This window comes from Mustela putorius, unplaced genomic scaffold (assembly GCF_011764305.1).
Source record: "Mustela putorius furo isolate JIRA1106 unplaced genomic scaffold, ASM1176430v1.1 tig00003834_pilon_pilon_pilon, whole genome shotgun sequence".
In the NCBI taxonomy this organism is placed as follows: Eukaryota; Metazoa; Chordata; class Mammalia; order Carnivora; family Mustelidae; genus Mustela; species Mustela putorius.
The window spans coordinates 106,225,191-106,244,020 of NW_025421987.1; the positions used below are offsets into that span (position 1 = coordinate 106,225,191).

At 47.2% G+C, this 18,830-nt stretch overlaps 1 protein-coding gene across 1 annotated transcript in view; it reads right to left on the bottom strand.

Moving 5' to 3' along the window:
• Positions 1-14,688: 14,688 nt before the first annotated feature.
• EPHB1 (EPH receptor B1) overlaps positions 14,689-18,830 on the bottom strand; it is a 419,614-nt gene continuing 415,472 nt past the window's right edge. Inside the window, exon 16 of the mRNA XM_004762462.3 lies at positions 14,689-16,133. Within this exon, the coding sequence (XP_004762519.1) occupies positions 16,025-16,133 (109 nt within the window). The 3' untranslated portion in view covers positions 14,689-16,024. The remainder of the gene's footprint in view (positions 16,134-18,830) is intronic.

Sequence of the window (18,830 nt, forward strand, 5' to 3'; positions counted from 1 at the left end):
CTCAAATGCCACCTTCTCCCGGAGTTCTGTCTTGATTGCCCTATTGAAAATTGCAAACTACTCTTCTATTGCTCTCCAGTTTTCTTTTGGCCATAGCACTTTCACATTCAAAGGTTTTGGATAATTGATTTATGTTTATTGTTAGTTGTCTTTCTCCCTTTGCTGGCTCCTGTTGGAAGACCCAGATCTGTGCTTTGTTTACTGATGTATTCCAAGCACTTGGAAGTAATGCTTGTTTCCAGGTGGCTTAGAGTTCTTACTAAATAAACATTTCTTAAATGAATAGTTATATTTATCTTTGCTAAAATCAGAAGGTCCTGGGAGCCCAAGGTGTTTTGAGGGTGCCAGGGTGGGTGCTTGAGGAAGTCAGTCTTGGCAGAAGGCAAAATCATGATGAGGTCTGGGTTGGGGTGGAGGACTCTAGAGGGAGTCCTTATTTTTAGTTACCATCTAGGAGATCAGAGGCTCCTGGGGAGATAGGGGTGGTGGGGTGGATCAGTTAGGCTGAGTTATCTCTGCATAGGGTAGACACTTAATCAAAGTCTATTGGCTGGATTGGAGACAAATTGGCATGTGTTCGTCAACTTTAAATGAAGAGGCAACTATGCCTAGACACCAAGAAATCCAAGATCAAATGGGAAATATCGTGCTTTTTGTCCATCAGCCTGACAATTTGGAAAAGAGCTCAACTTTTTTTTTTTTTTTAAGATTTTATTAATGTATTCGACAGAGAGAGAGACAGCAACAGAGGGAACACAAGCAGGGGGAGTGGGAGAGGGAGAAGCAGTTTTCCCAGTGAGCAGGGAGCAGGCAAGGGGGTTCCATCCCAGGACCCTGGAATCATGACCTGAGTTGAAGGCAGACACCCAATGACTGGGCCATCCAGGTACCCCAAGAGCTCAACTTTTTTTTAAAAAAAGATTTTATTTGTTTATTTATTTATTTGTCAAAGAGAGAGAGAGAGCGAGAGAGCGAGCACAGGCAGGCAGAGAGGCAGGCAGAGAGGCAGGCAGAGGCACAGAGAGAAGCAGGCTCCCCACCAAGCAAGGAGCCCAATGTGGGACTTGATCCCAGGATGCCGGGATCATGACCTGAGCCAAAAGCAGCCACTCAACCAACTGAGCCACCCAGGTGTTCCCAAGAGCTCAACTTTTATCTAAAATCGATCATGGAGACTGATCCTTCTAGTAGTTCAAGTAAAAATGAAGTGTCCATCGGAAAGGGTGGCTCGGGCGACCGTATGAGCAAAGGAGGAAACCCATCCTCAGTTTTCAGGTCAGCAAAATGACACGGCATCTTCTCCCAAGGTCAGGGGAAGCCTGATACAGTTGTGAGTCACTGGTGACTTGGAGGTCAGCTCCATGCAGGAAGTCACTGGCAAAGACTGGGAGCTCAGGTCTGTGGGGCTGGTGGAGTGGAAGCCTGTTAGCTGGCTGTTTGAGCATGTCATGGAGCATGGGAGTGGAGCAGGAGGTCCGGGGTCCTGCAGACTCCTTCTACATTTCTTGTCTTTTGCGCTTCTCCTCCTCCACCTCCTTTGACACTGTCTCTTCCACCTTCTCACTTTCTTCACCGAGCTCCCCTTTTTCTTCCTCTGATCTAGATCAGAGCAGCTCATGCCTGGTTAAGTCTCAGAATCCCTTGGTAGGGGGGGACGTATAAAAACACAGACTGTGGGGACCATCCCTTAGATTCTCTGATCCCTCACTTCTGGGCAGAGGCCTGAGAAGTTACATTTCTAGCAAGTTCACAGGGGATGCTGCTGTTGCTGGTCTGGGGTTCACACTTTGAGAAACACTGCTCTATTGCCGGCTTGCCACCCACTGCTTGACTTCTCCCTGTGTTTCCCCATCCACCTCTGCCTGTCTGTCTCCTCTCATTGTCTTGTGTCTCTATTTCCTCACTAATCTCCCCATCTCTCCATCTGCTGCCCCTAACATCTCCAATTTCTCTTTTATTTTTGCGACTTGAAATCAGAAGCAGGATGGACAAGGAAATCCCAAGTCCTGTTACCCAGCATCTTGCGTCTTGGAATGGCATTCTCTTCTCTCTGACGTTCTTGGATGATCTTCGCCGGCCCTGGTGCTAAAGCCTCCCCGCGTGTGACAGTGACACCCTGAGAGCCAAGGTGGGGACTAAAACCCAGGTCTACCATATGGCAGGCCTTGTGCCTCTGCTCCTCTCTCCCACAGAGAATGCCTGGGAAACTTCAAAGACCACAGAAGTGGGGGGAGAGATGAGAGAAAAGTGAATCCATTAAAAGGCGTAAAAGCTGACAGTTTCAAAAATAATGATCTGGGTTTCCTCTTATTTAAAACTACCCAGCTGCCCCGCTGCTTTCATTGCCGCTGCAACTGACACTCAGCTACGTTTGGAATTAAAAATACATAAGCGCTTTCGGAAAGAGCTGCTAATTTGAAGGTCATTAGCAGCCAAAAACATATTTCTTTTATTTATAAAAAAGGCATGTAATAAAGCTATTAATATTTACTCTCCTCCCTGAGCTCTGGCACGCTTCCTTGCTGCCATGTAAGCTGCTGTCTTGCCTCGGCCCCCACCAGCGTGCCCTCCTGGTGGCCTTCACTTGCTTGCACCTGCCTTATCCCTGACACCTGTCCAAGCCCTCCAGCCCACACAGGAACCTGTGACTCGAAGTGGACCGAGATGGATGGAAATTTGCCATTAGAGTCGGTGAAATGACCCCGTCTTCCAGAGAGAGGGCATTTCCGCAGTTCAGCGCTACCGGGTTCAGAGGCACTTGCCTCAGTAATGAGGGTATTTGGGATAATTTCCCCTGTGGGCTACAGCTGGTGCCCTTGCTCCCTCTGGTCTGCCACAGCAGCCAGGCCAGCATGCCTCCCTGGGGCCACGGTGACGGCCCACAGTCATGCTAGCACCTAGCCCACCGTCCCTGCACATCTGGAGGGAGCCTTCCACACCTTGCCTGGTGCCCCAGGCTAGGACCGACTGGACTTCACACTGCTGTCAACGCCGTGCCCCAGACTCTGCATGTGCACCACGCTCGGTTTCCCTGTCCCCTTGTGGAGCCGGCCCTACTACACAGCCCCACCTCTCTACTCCCTCTCCTCAGCTGTTTGTATTATGAGGAAAATTACTAGAAGATCAGTCTGTCAGCAGCTTCCCTGCAAATCCTACTTGCAAAAGGCAGGGGGGGGGGAGGTGGAGAGGAGGAAGGAAAAAGCAATGAGGCTGGGGGTTGCGGTTGCCATAGAAATACAGAAATGGAGCTGACAACTGAGAAGCATTCCACGAGCACAGGGGATGGAGAGTGAGAGGTGCGTGAGGGGTGATAAACACCATGAGAGGGGCTGCTGATCACCAGGCAGTTACACCAAATATGCCTAGAGGAGACCATGCTGAGATGCGGTCCTGGCCTTGGAGCACAGAGCCTGCCACAAGGCAGGGCTGAGATCATGCAATCACGGGGCAGAAACCGCCATCCAAGTAGCAGAGGCACTCCAGAAAGGCAGCAAAGCACGTGGAGACCAGGTCCCATCCACCCTCACCCTGAGCAATGGAGTCCCCAACTTTCCGGTCTGGGTCAGGCAAGGCCCTTGGTTGGCTGTGTGACCATGTGATTCCTCCTGAAAACCTGACTGATGTGTGGCAGAAGAAAACATATTGATGCACTCCAGCTTAATGTAGTTTCTTTTCCCTGAGATTTATTCCTTTATTATTAAAGAAAAAAAAAAGTCATCTTGGGCTTTCTTAACCAATTTTCTCTCACTACTCTTATTTCTTCTAATTACATGTGTGAGGCAGTCCATCCCGCTTGCTGCTCTTCTCGCGCTGGAGAAGGGACGGACTCCTCGTGGAAGGTGAAGGGCGGTAAATCTTACCAAGCTCTCAAGACACCTCTGGGGCTCGGAGGTCACAGAGGTAGGCTGATGGCTCTGAGGGCCGGGGCAAGGGGGGCAGACAGCACGTGGATCCACGGGGTCATTTCATCGAGGCCAGTGACAGAGGTCCCCTGTGAGGGAGGGTGCTGGCAGCTGTGGGTCCTGCTTCTCAAGCCAACCTCTCCCTAGGCGGATTGTGCACAGTGAGGGGCTGTCTGGAAATGGCCATCGGATTCTGCCAGATCCCTCACCCCGGATGCCGACCCTTCACACACCAGCCTCCTCTCCCCAACTTGGGACTCCTGCCTCCATGGCAGCCCTTCTCACCTCATTCTGTCTCTCCTCCCCTGTGAGACTGTGGTGCCATTAGAGCAAGGACTGGGCCTGGCATTTACAGGAGTCGGTATTGATCTGTGAATGAATAACGCATGGGCAAATAGATATTTGGTACCTCTTAGAGACTCTCTTTGAGTCTTTCACTGCCACTACCTTCTCCCAAGTCACCTGCTTGCATGTATCTCCTTTCCCGTGATCCCATCGGAGAAGGTCCTCAAGTACCCTTATCAGCCAAGGAGACAGAGTCCATGGTGGCAGACTGTTCCCTTTCCAGATGCTTTAGTCCAGGACCATGATCATTTTCACACTGGTAGTGAGCCATCACCTACTTTTCACTTCATAGGTACATCCTGAGGAACTTCCTTCATTTCTAGTTTTCCATATTAAGGGTGGTTACAATCCAGTTACAGTACATGAAACCGCTTTCACAAATGACTGTGAGAGACCACTGGTAAGGACTGTCTGACAAGGCTGATCGGCCAGTTCCAGGATCGACATTCAGTTGGTAAGTCTTCTGCAAATATTTTGGGTTCCTGAACTTTGTCACAGTCTCCCTGACTCAAGCCACTGTCTCTCTAGTCTCCCTTAGGCAAGGTGTTTCCAGGTTGATCTGACTCAAGAGCAGGGGCTTCTAACCACCAGTTGGACCAGGCTTGGCACACGAAGGCCCATGTACCATATGCAGCCTGCCACCTGTCTTTGTAAATAAAGTTTTATTGGAACACAGCCACATCCATTCATCTACATATCATCTACGACTGCTTTCACACTACAATGGTGGAGTTGAATAGTTGTGACAGACACCAGATGGTCCACAAGTCTAAAATATTTACTCACTGGCCCTTTACAGAAGTTCTACCATCCCCTGGATTAGATCTGTTGCATGAGAGTCTAGAAGAGATGCTCTGGATTTTTTTTTTTTTTTTTTGCTCTCTGGCTAGTCACATGACTCAGAACCACAAATGGTTAACTGAATCCTATCACCACATGACAGTTTGCAAATAAGACCAAAGGAATGATGATCATGCCGATGAAATCAGCTGTACAGTTATGCCCCCCTGGGCCAGACAAGTTAATGCTTGGCAAACTGCCCTCTCTGTGAAACATCCTAGCAAGAGAAGAACCCCGTGGTGGGAAAAAACAATAAAAAAATTGTTAATTGTCAAAGTGGATGTCAGAGAGAATATCTTTCAAAGTTGCAGTGGACCCTTTGTGGTTGGAAAATATCAGGTTGTGAGTAAGACAAGAGGTCACCACTGAGCCAAGCAACCTTTCCCCCCACTGAGCGAGGTGGACTCAAGGCTTGGTGCCATCTGCTCTGTTCTGCAGGGAGACCCGTCACCAGGTGCCCTGCTCAGCTGCTGCATTTTCCTTGAGTGAAAGCACAAATAAAACCAAGTGAGCAGGTGGTGTAAACATGATTCCAAAGACTTGTAGGAGAAGTGGCCCAACCTTGAGCCTGGGGTGAGGTAAAATTCAAGAAGAATCATTGTAATCCATATGTATTTTTGGGCCTTTGCTTTCCCTGTTGGAGGCAACTGATGGCAAAGGGGCATGGATTCAGTTATTAGTTCATTTATTGAACAGATCGACTGTGTGAGGGCTGAGCACCAGGCCTGCAGATTCAGCCATAAAGAAGGCATCCTCCCCGGCTTGGAGAAGTTCCCAGTCTGGGATGGTGGGATTACAGATGCGTCAACAGAGCATCATAATACAGACAGCTGACACCATGATGGTGAGAAGCACAGGGCACTCAGGGCCTTGAGGACAAGCAGCAGACCCACGTGGAGGACCTCAGGATGCCCCTGAATGGAGCTGGGGCTTGAAGAGTGTCCAGGAGGCCACCAGGTGAGAGAAGAGACAGGTCAGGGGTTGCTCCGGCCAAAATTCTAGGACAATTGGCAGGGCAATGGGTGTTGTGGGAGGTGTATGTGTGTGGGGGGGTGTGAGAAATGCAAAGAGAAGTGAGAAGGATTCAGAGGTCTCTTAGCCTCTGCTTTTCAATCCTCTCCTTCATGATTAGTTTTTTGCCATATCCACTATTAATTGTACTATCATTTAATTGCTACTTTTTTCTTAAAAACAAGATACTGTTTTACTTGAATAAATTTATTTTGAAAGGAAACATCATAATACATGTGAAAAATGATGTATTTTATGTGATATATTTTTTCCGTTGTGCACATTAAAACATATGTATAACTATTATTTGAAGAATTTGGACATGTATGTCCTAAAGCCCACTTGCCTGCCATTGGTACATTCAGCACTCCTTTGGAAACCCAGCAGGTTGGCCTCTGGGTTTCTGGTTATTAAAAAAAAAAAAAAAAAAAAAAAAATTTCTGAAAAGTTATGAGTGGAAGAAACCTCCCCTATTGACTGATAGGCCCCAATACTGGACTTTAATACAAAGAAGAGATTTGGTTTAGTGTCAGGAAGACAGGCCCCTGGCCCATGAGAATAAGAAAGTAAGTGCCTATGCAACATATTGGAGAAGCTTCCAGAACCCAACCATTGGTCCAATATGACAGGCAGCCTGGAAATCCACCCAGGAGCAAGGCAAAGCTCGATTCCAATCTCTGTAAACATGCAAGGTGAAGGGCAGAAATGATTAAGATGACAGATACATGCAACTTTGAAGTTTAAGAAAAAAAAAAAAAAACCCCAATCCACAGAGGTTAAAGATTGACCTTTATCAGAAAGCAAGAAGACTTTTTACAACAAACCTCAGGCACTAATTCATTTTCTATTTTTAGGTCATGGTCCCAAATTCCCAAAAGTAAAATAAACTAACTGAAAGCTACTATTTATTGAGTACTTCTAAAGAACCGAGAACTAGAGCAAGTGATTTATATGTGGCCCCTCATCTCACCCTTGCAAAAACCTTGTGGAATAGATAATATTACCCCCATTTTACAGACGCAGAGCCTCAGAGTATAAACAAGTCACCTCTGCTATGTGCCAGGACGGGGGGTGACCAGGAGAAATTCCCAGATGTCTCGGCAGCAGAATGATGAATGATTCAGAGAACACACTCCAGGTAAATAACGTGGGTTCAAATCCTGGCTCTTCAGTGTGATCTAGAACAAGCAGCTGGAACTTCTCTGAGCCTTTTTAGTTAACTACTTTTCAAATGGGCATAATAATACCAGTTATATAAATACCGAGTGTTCCTGTTTCATAGCAAACACTCAAAAAAAAAAAAGCAGAAATTTCTATTACCAATTACATAATTAAATTTATGATTATTATTTTTGAGAACTTCTCAAGTGGCCATCATTCCAGCCCCTACCCCAGGAGCACCTCCTTTAATTAGCTGATGAAAAGATTCACTATAGATTCTAAATGTAGAACACTCCCAGCTCTCACTGCCAGACTGAAATATGGTATGGGAGCCCTAATCAGCTTATCTGCTTCTGAAAATCTCCTTATTGTGGTCAGAGATCCCGGAGATGTCTGTGATCAAACAGTGGAAGCCCAGCTGACATGCCAAAGCTCACAGGCCTTGAACACCAGGCACCTGCATGCTCTGTGTCCTGGGTCTGGACCTTTCATGGTGCATGCTGGGGGAGCAGGGCTGGGCTCTCACCAAGCCTATTGTTTCAACATGGGGCCAGGGCTGGGGTGGGGGGGGGTCTCAGAAGGTTAATAAGGAACCACAACAATCCAGGAAGAGGTGGGCTGATTGCTCAGATTTGGAAGCAGTGTGTTTGGTTTGTACAGCTTAGATGTGGGATACCTTCTGAAGTCTTTATTTCTCGCCCATGCTCCTGATGAGAGCAGTTAGGGTCCCCAGCTCACGTGTAGCTGCCCACCCGCTCATTCAACACTTGCCCCAGCAGCTGAACAAGTCAAAATTGCTGTGTACACTCAGGACCAGTCAGGACTGTGACCTGCAGCAGTGAGATCCTTCAAGAACAAACCACATCTCCACCTGGTTTAGTTGGGTCTGTCCCACGTGAGTGCTGAGGAAGCAGCAGCTGAAGAGGCTGGTGAACTGCCCAAGCATGCACCAAGCTTGAGCAGAAAAGCTGAGGGTCCTCCCTGAACCATCGGACCTGCCTTCCTGGCCCTGTAGCAGTCTCACACATGTTGGGTGAATGAATGTGTGGAGTTCTGCTTTGCTATTAACAGTTTCTGCTCCCCATCCCACTACTGTATTTCCTGGGAGTCTGGGATCCTGATCCTGGGCTCTGCCCTATGGCTAAGACCTAACCTTGAAGCACAGATATCCCAATCCCACTGTCCGCCTGGTTGGTCCTGTCATCAGGCCCTTCCATGTATTAGGATGTCCATGAACTTGTCCTGGTTCCCATCCCATGGTGACCAGCTGTGGCCTCTCACTACCATCCTAGCCCAGCCTCTTTCTCTGGGTACACCTTCACCAGACCCATGACACCTGAGCTGGGGCCTGATGGGCTTAAAGGCTTGGGTAGGGGGAGGGGAGAGTCAGGGGAGTCCCCAGAACAGGAATAGCTGTGAGTACAGTTGGAAAGACTCTGGACAGACAGCAGGTGTCTGCTGGTGGGCAGTCTGGTTGGAGAGGGCCTCCCTTTCGTGGTCAGGACTTTGAACTTTGTCCTGTTGGTGAGGGGTCAAAGTCCCATTGGTGGGGGGTAGCCCCAGAGGGATTCTGAGCAAGAAAGGGGACTGGGATGCTTCCTATTCATTTCTTAGTCAACCCTGACACTGTCTGTGCATCCCCTTCATCAGAAACAGGAATGCCTGTTGTCATGCTAGGTTGTGATGGCAAGGCCCATGGGTCCAACCTTGGCTCTTCCACGGTCTGCACAAGAGGCTGTGGGAACTAAGTAATGAGGAGACTGTGAGGAAGCTGGACAGTGAGCCGGAATTCTGCGAGGAGCTCATGCCATCCTCCTTTTTGTTCATTCTCCAATTCCAACTGGACGGGCTGTGCCATCTAAGCTGCTCCTCCCCCTGTGGCTCTCCCTGCCTTCCCGGCCCACTCTCCCGGTGACCCTCCTCTCTCTCTCTTCATGGATTCTGTTTCAGTAGCTTTCAAACATACTCAAGTTTTTCCCACTAAAAAAACCCACAAAATAACAATCACCAAAAGGGGAGGAAGTCCAGCTACCTCCTGATGTTCTTCTCCCCTTTGAAGTCAAGCTTCTTGAAAGGTTGTGATGTCCCGTCTTTCCTCAATCCAGCTACTGTCTTCTGCTGCAGCTGCCCTACGAAGGGCACCCATGACTTCTGGCAGCTAAATCTGTGGACGCTTTTCAACCTCTACCTTGTATTGTCACTCCTTGGCAGGGCTGGGCCCTGGGGCTACTGTCTCCCCTGAAAGGTTTTCCTTTGTCTCCACGGACCTTGCCCACTCCTGGCCTTCCCTCCTTCTCTGCAGTGGCTCCATTTTGATGCCTCTGTGAGCCTCCCTTTGCCCGGATATCTTTTAAATCTGGCTGTTTCTCAGGGTTCCATGGGGGCCCACTTCTCTCCTCACTCTTACATTCTCATGCAGTAAAAACTTCCACTCCCACAGCTTTAATGGCCATCTGGATAAAGGATGACTCCCAAATCTGCGTCATCAGCCCAGATCGCTCTGCTGAATTATAGACCCCTGTATCCAATGGCCCATGGGCAATTCAAATTCATATTGTTCTCCCCCACCCTCAAATTCTTCCTCCTGTGTATCCCTTATCTTAGTGAATGGTATACAAAGGCACTCAGTGGCCCAAACCAGAAACTTGTGATGTCATCTTTGACTCTGCCCTTCCTCTCCACTGACAGCCAATCCCCTTTCATCTTCTATTGATCTTACCTTCTTCATGTTTCTTAAATCAGCCCATCCCCACTGCTACTTCACTCATTCACCCGGGCTATCATCATCCTTTGCCTACGTTATCACATCACTCTCCTATTTAGCCTCCCAGAACTGAGTCTAGTACCCCACCCCCACTCCATTTTCCATTTTGTAACCCGAGTGATTTATATAAAATACACTTCCCTTGCTCTAACCCACTTTCCACCAACAGCATTCAGAAAAATATCCAGATTCCTTATGCCATATAAAATCCTTCATGATCTAGCCCCTGCCTCCCCCTCCAGGCACACACGTTCAGCACTCTAATCTCCAGCCTTGTTCAACAGCCTATCATCCCACAAACACGCCACCTTCTTTGTGGCTTTGGAACTTTTGTCCATTCTGTTCCCTCCACCTACAAGACCAGTTCTACCACTCCCATCTCCTTTCTCCAGTTGGTAAGTGCTTCACTCTGCTTGCAGTTTAGCAGACCCGCCTTCAGGGATGCTAGGACAATGGCAGCACAGTTCTTTGTGCTCCCAAAGCTCTGTCTATTTCTCTGTTGAAGTCATGTACAAAGTTGAGTCCTGCTAAAATGACTGTAACTGGAATTTGTCACCTATTCTGGGTCAGAAAGCCATTTCCAGAGCTCTCGTTTTTCTTAATGTACATGCAAATCTGAATTTAAATAGCAGAAAAGAAAACTAGAGAGAAGAGAATCTTTATATTTTAAAAGAACAAAATAGCATGGGCTTAGTATCTCAGTACCTTGGAAGTGGTTTGTCTGTCCGTAATTTTAGTTCCTTAATTCAATTGTTCCCCCCTCTGGGGAAAAGGTGACTACAGGAATCTTGGAGGAAGAGTAGATATTGAAAGGCAAAACACTCTTGGAAGAAAGTCCCGCCATCCTTTCTGCCCAGCCAGATATCAGCCTTGCAAGACAGGAACCCTGGTTCTACTTTCAGAAGGATGGGCTGCCCTCCATTGATCCTCTTATTTGCCTCTGTTGTACCGAGGACAGGGCTGTGTGCATTGCTGTACCCAGTGACTGACACTCGGTGGACTGCTGCTTTCCCCGGCCAGTCCTCTGGGGAAGACTGTGACATCGTGTGAAAGATGCGGACAGTGTTGAAGATGAGTGTGTTAAACTTTGCAAAACTAAAATTAGAATAGCTTACAATTGACAGCTGCTAAGAATAAGTTGAGAAAGATTGCAACTAAATACCTAGGGATTAATTTTTTTAAAAGGATGCTGCTTGAGGTCATGGACTTCTGTAGGTAAAATAATGATATGTAAAACTTTCTCAACTCAAATTTACTTAAGCCACCAAATACATATTGAGCACCTGCCATGTGTTAGGCAATGTGCTGCGTGCCGGGTATAGAGGTGACTAGGACATGACCTGAGTCTATAGTCTACTCTCACTCTGGGGATTGCCAGAAGTTTCTGGAAGAGAATGAATGCTGGGTGCCAAGTCATGACTCCTAGCAATAGCAAGGGCCTGCAATAGCAAGGTCAGCCCAGGAGGGATGCAGGGGTGAGGGGAAAGGAACAGAGAGCTCTCCTTTTCTCCCAGGTGTATCATGGAGGTCCATTCACCTCTGCTCAAAGTGGTCCCACCCTTCAGCGGGATCTGCAGAACACATCAAGCCCCACCTGCCCCCCACTAGGCTGGCACTCTCTCAGAGGGACTGAGAGTTGGTTCTCAGAGCCCGGTGAGCAGTTCTCATTTGGGAGATCTCTAGTCTTAAGGGATTCCCTGGTGGTGAACAAAGTTCCCATCTGACCTTGATCAACTTGAATAACCTTTTGGTGTGATCCAGCCACCCTGTCCCCCCTTTGGATGACCCTTCTGTGGCTTCAGTGAGCCCCCTCTCCCATGACCAACCTCCAGCCCTACTGATATCTTAGACCGTACAAAAACCTCTGGCTACTCTTGAAAATGACCCAGAAACTTCTATATGGACAACAAGGCATCTCAATGAGTGCGGAACTCCCTGTGACGTGGAACTTAAGCATGCTTTGAACCTTCTTGCTGGCAGAGAAACCTGGCTTCTTCACGTTTACTGCTAGTTCTCCATCATGCCCGTGCTTCTCCTTGCTTCACTTGCCAGGGACCTAATCATACTCTTACGCAGTTGGGGTCAAGGTCATTATCATTTCTGAAATGGTAATGAGGTTCCCAAGCTAGCTCACAAAGGTCTTCTTAGAACAAAATCTAGCTGTTAGAATCCTGTGTTTTTAACTGCACATTGTAGATTCTCACCCTCTTGCCTGATGTCTCACTCTTCCTGCCCTGACTATTCCTGGCGTTCTAGTTCTCAAACCTCACTGGTTTCTGTTCTATTCACAAAAGCATGGCCCAGGGTAACTTCTGTCCTTACTCGATTTGCATTCTATTTGGGAACCTCAGCAATTTCAATGATCCTAGGGGACCTACCTCACTGGCCCAGCTCCACACATAACTTTGTGGGGGGTGGGGGCATGGAGAGGTGGTAGGTGAGAGCGGACATGTGATTTCGGTGGTATAGGTACCTGTTTGACATCTCCGAGCTCCAGTGATCTCCAGAGGATAAAATAAACACCTGCTCTGTAGATTTATCTACTTGCTACAACCCTGCCTTCCTTTATTTGAGGAGGCCAGGGAGATAGCGCAGAGAGCTGGGTCATAGTCTCTAAGGATTTCCCGTAAATCACCTCCCTTCCCATAACCCCTGGGCCAGGAGCACTAGGGAAACATTGGCCACTGTTTTCTGTGCAGTCCTCACTCACATGATCCTTGGGGGCTGTGGATGTTCCTGGCAGAGAAGCCCCCTCTGTCAGCCATATCCTGGGCTACCAGCATGGCCATAGTTTCTGTCTTTTTAGCCTGACTCAGAGGGCCACAGGCCACCACCACTGGGCAAAGTGCTTTTTAAAGAAACCATCTGAATTGGAGTTCATCTGCCAGATGCAAAAGTAGCAGATCTAACCGAAATTCAGAAGCCTGGGATCTCACTACCAGTGAGCACTCTCCCCAAGGAGCTCTTCTGAGGGTGTGAGTAAAGTTTCCTGGCTCCAAATTGTCAACGGGCCAGATACCTCTGTGCAGGAGACCAGCCTCCCCCTTCGCTTTGTGCCCAAGAGGAGGGCGAGGGTTCATTCCTCTCTTTCTGGGTAGCTCAAGAGCTTTAACAGCTATCACTGCCAGGGTCAAGAACTTTACATTGATTACTAATTCCAGTGAGTAGAATGCCAAGATTCCCAAAGTGTGGTCCCTGGACCAGCAGCAGCAGCACCACCAGGCAATTTCTGCTGAGTCGTAAACTCACTGGTTGGGCCCAGTGGTACGTGTTTTGACACACTCTCCAGGCGATGCCAATGCATGTTCAAGCTCGAGACCCAGTGGGATCGTGATGAGAACAAGAGCCCAGTTGCCTGAGTCAAAATCCCTACTCCACCATTGTGTAATGCCGGAAGGTTCTTGTCTCTGTTCCTTCATCTGAAAATTAGGGGTGGACAGTTACCAGCTACCACTTTACAAGATGCTTGTGGGGAAGAGAGTTAGTAGATGTAAAGTACTTTCACCGCACTTGGCAGACAGAACCTGCTTAGCAGTGTTAGGCCCCATCAAAGGCTGATACTACTATCGGATTAGACACAAGAGGCAACAGAGGCTCAGAGAGGTTAAGGACGGACCCCGTGCTACAGAACTCCCCCCTGCCCCTCACTCTCTGTCTTCTCGGTGGGATCTTACAATGAAACCAAACCCAAGGGTGTGGCACGACCTTCACCTTGACCTTGCTTTGTGGACGGTCAGAAGGTGGGCTGGCATTGGTGGAGGCACAGTGAGAATTTTTGGGTTAAAGATGCTGTGTGAGGAATTGGGTGGTAAGTTAAAATTCACTCCTGTGGAAAATTAAGAGTAGATTAGCCAAACTGCCTAGACTTGTAAGACACTTCATGGATTGAGGTCTTTGGGGGTAATTAGCAAATTGTGCATGGAATTGGCAAGCTATTAATAAGAGGAAGTTTTCTCTTCTACTTGCTACATGGCTGGGTTGGGGCCCTTTGCAACCATAGACAAATCCTCTAAGACAGTTCTGTCCATCTCCTCTTAGACTCCAGGGGATAAGCACAAGGGTTATGCATTGAGATGGGGCCCCCTGGCATCAGAGCTGTACTCCTAGGCCCAGGAACCTCTCTGAAGGGTCTTCAGAAGGTATGACCTCCCCCTGTACAATGTTTCCTAAGACTGGGGGAAAAGGCTCATCTCACCTTAAATTTGCATTCAGTAAGCTGCATGGCTCCTTTTACTGGCTCAAGTCCCCCCCACCCACCCAACTGCGTGTTCACAGACATAGCACAAGCAAGCCGTCTAAAATAGGCTTCAGTGGTTTTTACAGAATTGGCCTGGATATGAACTTCCCAAATGCAGTATGCAAACTGAAATCAGGGCTGATGGTCTATTACTGGTGATTGTTTATATCTATCTGCCAGTGGCTTCGTAAGCTGCATATCTGAGGCTTCAAAACCTCATATTTTATTCAGCTCTCCCTTTGGGTTCCATCAGTGAGAGAGAGTCTAATATATTCTGCTTCTTGGGAATCACAAGGTACAGAAGGTATTCCTTCGCTCCCCTTTGTGGGGAAGAAGGACACCTGTTAAGGATTCTCCTAGAACTTGGGGATGGACCCACTGGGGTCTGAGAACACACACTCTGACACCATTCTATGTAAACCCAGACATGCTTCTGCTCATTTTAATTAGACAGATAAAATTAGCAAGGAGATTAAGAGAAAAGGAGAAATTAAAAATATTTAAATGTTAGGTGGAATTTACAAAAGCGAATTGAACAATGAGGTACAAGAAGGAATGCAGAGAAACACAGACACATTTGAAACATTCCTCGGATGCCACACGGCTTACGCCAGTCCACAGATCAGGTAAGAAGAATTCTCCCTTGCCATCTCTTGAATTGCAGATTTCAGGGATGTGGAAGAACATTCTCCAGAAACACTTTCCTTCTCCTTCTCTTCAGATGTTACCAAGAACAACTAATCAGTCAGTATCATTCTAGAATGGCCCACACTGCCTCCAATTCAAACCACTCACCTGTTTCTTGTCTGAATTTGCAAGCTCCTGAGAGTTTTTTTTTTCCCCTTTCATTTTATTTTTCTCCCTGCCCTCTCTCCCCATTGAGCCCATGGGCCAACTGGGCCAGTCAGAACACCAAACCAACAACACTTTCCAGCCCCTTGGGATTTTCGGGGGGCAAAGACTTCCTGGTTCTTCTTTCTTGTTTGCATCTGTTACGAACAAGCACAGTCATTTTAGAAGACAGACATACATGTGTGTGCTCCTGCACACAGAAACAGGTTTTTCTTTTTTTTTTTCCCCAATTTGTGGTTTCTTTTTCCTTTTTGCAGAAAATGCAAACAAAAGAGAAACAAGGTTTTCAATTGAAGGTACATCTCTTCTTCAATATGAAGACATTAATTGAATTGGTTGGATCCCCCATGCAGTGGTCAGCAAGGTCCTTTGGCAACTGACAGAACGACATCTGGAGACTCAGGAGCTGGGGTTTGCTTGAAGGAACTTCCCTACACGAGTCATGAGCAAAGGGAAACGGATGTGGGAGAAGGGAGAGGGCTCGTGGGGAGGAGTACAAAAGGAGAAAAGAAAAGAATGTCATTGGTGAGGAAGAAAATGGAAAACTGCCTGTTTCTTCCCTCTACCTCCTTCCCTTTCTTCCTGTGGATGGGTGACTCCAGACCCCCGAGGGGGGAGCGAGTTTACTCTTGGTTCCCCTGATGCATATTGTTTTGTCTTCACTTTCGTTGAACGTCACCTTTTCGTGCTTTTAGGATCACAGATTGGGTTTCCCACAGCATCTGAAACATGCTCTGTCACTGAGAAGTGAAGGTTGCCCATTAAGAACAGGTCCAATTTCTTCTTCACTGATGTAATGCATTTCTCAGTCAAGAAGCCCATCTTTCCAGAACATTCCACAGTGGTAAACCTCTGGTGTCCTCTTGAGCCTGGTCCTTTCCTTCCTCTCCTCCCCCCAGAAAATGAGAGTTCTCATGCCATTGCCGTTGGTGACTGACTCATCTGGACCCTCATAGAATGAATGCTGTTCAGGATTTTCTTCTGATGACCTGCCAAGGTGACCCCTATTCTCAGGAGGTCTCTGGGAGGGAGAAAGCCACACACAAAAAAGGCACTTTAGTGTTAGGGCAACATTTCACAGATCAAAGCTCGTCACAGAAGGCAAGTTCTTGAAATAGTTGGACAGACTAAATAAAAGTGTTTAAAACCCAACACTCAAGTTTACCCAAGTCTTTGGCAAGCGCCTACCTAGATATTTTCTTGCTTAATCTCACTTGCTTTATGCAGTGGCCCTCATCCCCAATGGCCTCTCCCACTTGGACAATCCTCGAAGTGTTGTGCCCTGTTCTTCACCTCTGGGTTCTGAAGCAGCCCCTTCCGTGTGTCCCTGACCCTACGTGGACTGGAACTTTCCTCTGTTGTTTTTTTGAATACACCAAGCATACACTATATGGGGCTTTAGTTATGCTGTGGAGCTTTCTGCCTAAATTAGTGATCACCCACTGAGATCGGAAAGACGTGGGGTTTGCTGGGTTTTCTGATGTTTTTCCCCTGAGTTTCCATTTTCTGCCTCTGTTTGAATTTTAATGTCATGAATTTTTAAGAAGGGTGATCTCAAAATAACTTTCAAATATCTGCCCAAGCAGGAATCCAAGTAATGTGTTTAGAATAGGGGTTTGGATTGGCTTCATCTTTAAGCTGTGAGTCTTAATAGGATCAAGTTCATGGCTTATATTTAATTTTGGGGAGATCCATGCACCTTTCCCTAGTAAATAAATATTTAGTTAGTAAATAAAATAATAATAATATAGCATTGTTCGAGCACTTCTCATGTGCTGTATACTATCTCATTTATACCTAATGAAGCATTTCATGAATATTGACAAACCACTCAAAGTCCACAATAGTTTAAGCAGTAATTGTTTCTCATGTGCATCCTGTAGGCAGGCAATAGGCCAGATGCTTTGCTTGCACTAGTCCATTAACCTCTCACCACAAACCAATGAGATGGGTACTATTACTGTTTGCTCATTTGTGAACAAGGCAAGTAGGGCTCAGAGAAGTTAAGTAACAAGCTCAAGATCACACAACAGACAGTTGGCAGTCGCGCTGGGTTAGAACTCAGGACTACCTGGTTCTTAGCCACGCTTGTAGAGCTGCTCTTAACTCTTCTTAGCTCCTACCTCTAGGTGCCTATGCTTCCCTCAACCCCTCCTTTCAGCTGGTGGTCAAGCACCTCCGGGCAGCAGCTGGCTCAGCTTGTCGAACTGTCCATGTCTTTTCAGCAAACACTTCTGAGAGGCATGCTTGAATTTGGAATTCACAAATTGTCCTGTAATCTATTTTATTTAGTTGCTCATGTACTTTTTCCATGTTTATCTCTCAAGAAACCAACTACATTGCTCCAATAGTGTGCCGACATTTTTTACTTTGAACTAAATCCCTTAATTTTTCCTTTTCTGGACCAAAGGAAAGTACTACATTTGATTCCTTTAGTTGAGGAGGATTAGGGGGTGATGGCCTCACACTCAGCCATATCACAGTGAGGAAGCATGAGCAGCCCACCAGCGTGGGCACCAACTTCTGCCCCTGATTCCAGGCTCTCCAATCCTCTAGGACATCCACTTTATCTCTGCAAGATGGGGAACCTGGTTTGCCAATGGTAAGTTCTTCTTCTCTTTTTGTGTGTTATTTGTTTGTTTGTTTGTTTTTGGTGGTGCCTGACAATAGTTTATGGTGACAGGGAGTGCCTTGTTTAGGCATCAACAGAAAAATGAACCTACATTTAAAAAATGAATTCTGCTGTTTTGTGGATCGTGGGCTAGATGCATGCTCAAGCCATCTTGTTGGAGAAAGTGGAGGTTCCATCATTTCTGGCAAGAATCGACCTCAGAGAGGTAGAGCAGGACTCCGGGAAGACTGACTGCAAAGCTGTTCCCCAGGACAGAAGCTGCTCCTCTGGGGTTCAGCTCCTGGGGCTGGATGGGACCACCCCTCTCCCCTGGGACCCAGTAGCTGGCCCACCACAGGAGGAAATCTCAGCACTTAGCATGGTGTCTGGGATATAACAGGGGACCCATAAGTGTTTGCCAATTGCCTGGAGGATTTACCGATCCTCTAACCTGGGAAATGTGTGTCACAGGCCACCAAGCCTCATATTGTCCATACGCATTATGGACCAGGTGGCCAGTGAGGCCCCCTCTAGCCGGGTGCGTGTATTCAAAATTTAAACCTTGCCAACTTCAGTCCAGTGCTTCCCAGCCTTGGCTGCACAAGAGTCACGTGGGGAGTTTTAAACATCCCGATGCCCAGAGCTCAGCTTATACCAATTAAACCAGAAAATCTAGCAGTGGAAGTCAGGCATCCATATATATATATTTTTAAAGATTCCCAGGTCATTTCAGGGTGCCACAAAGTTTGGGCATGATGTGCCGCCAGGGCAAACTGGTAGGAGGAGAAGGAAGTGGCCTTCAGGAGAGAAGGCTGTAGCTCCTGCTTTGCCACTCGTGAGCACTGAAGCTTCGGGTGCTAACTCACCTCCTTTCTGAATCTGCTGAGTGCAAGGGGGGAGCTAAGTAATTATTTCCCAAACTACCACACCACGAAACCCTGCCCATCCAAAAGATGGTTCAACAGTATTTAATAATTTTAAATAGGTTTCTTTTTTTCAGGATTTCTCATGGCCTTTACAATGCTAATATGTGTAGCGAATCTCCAAAAGAGTGATAAAGTGTTCAGTATTTCCCAAATTTATTTGACCGGGGGACCTTTTTTCCAA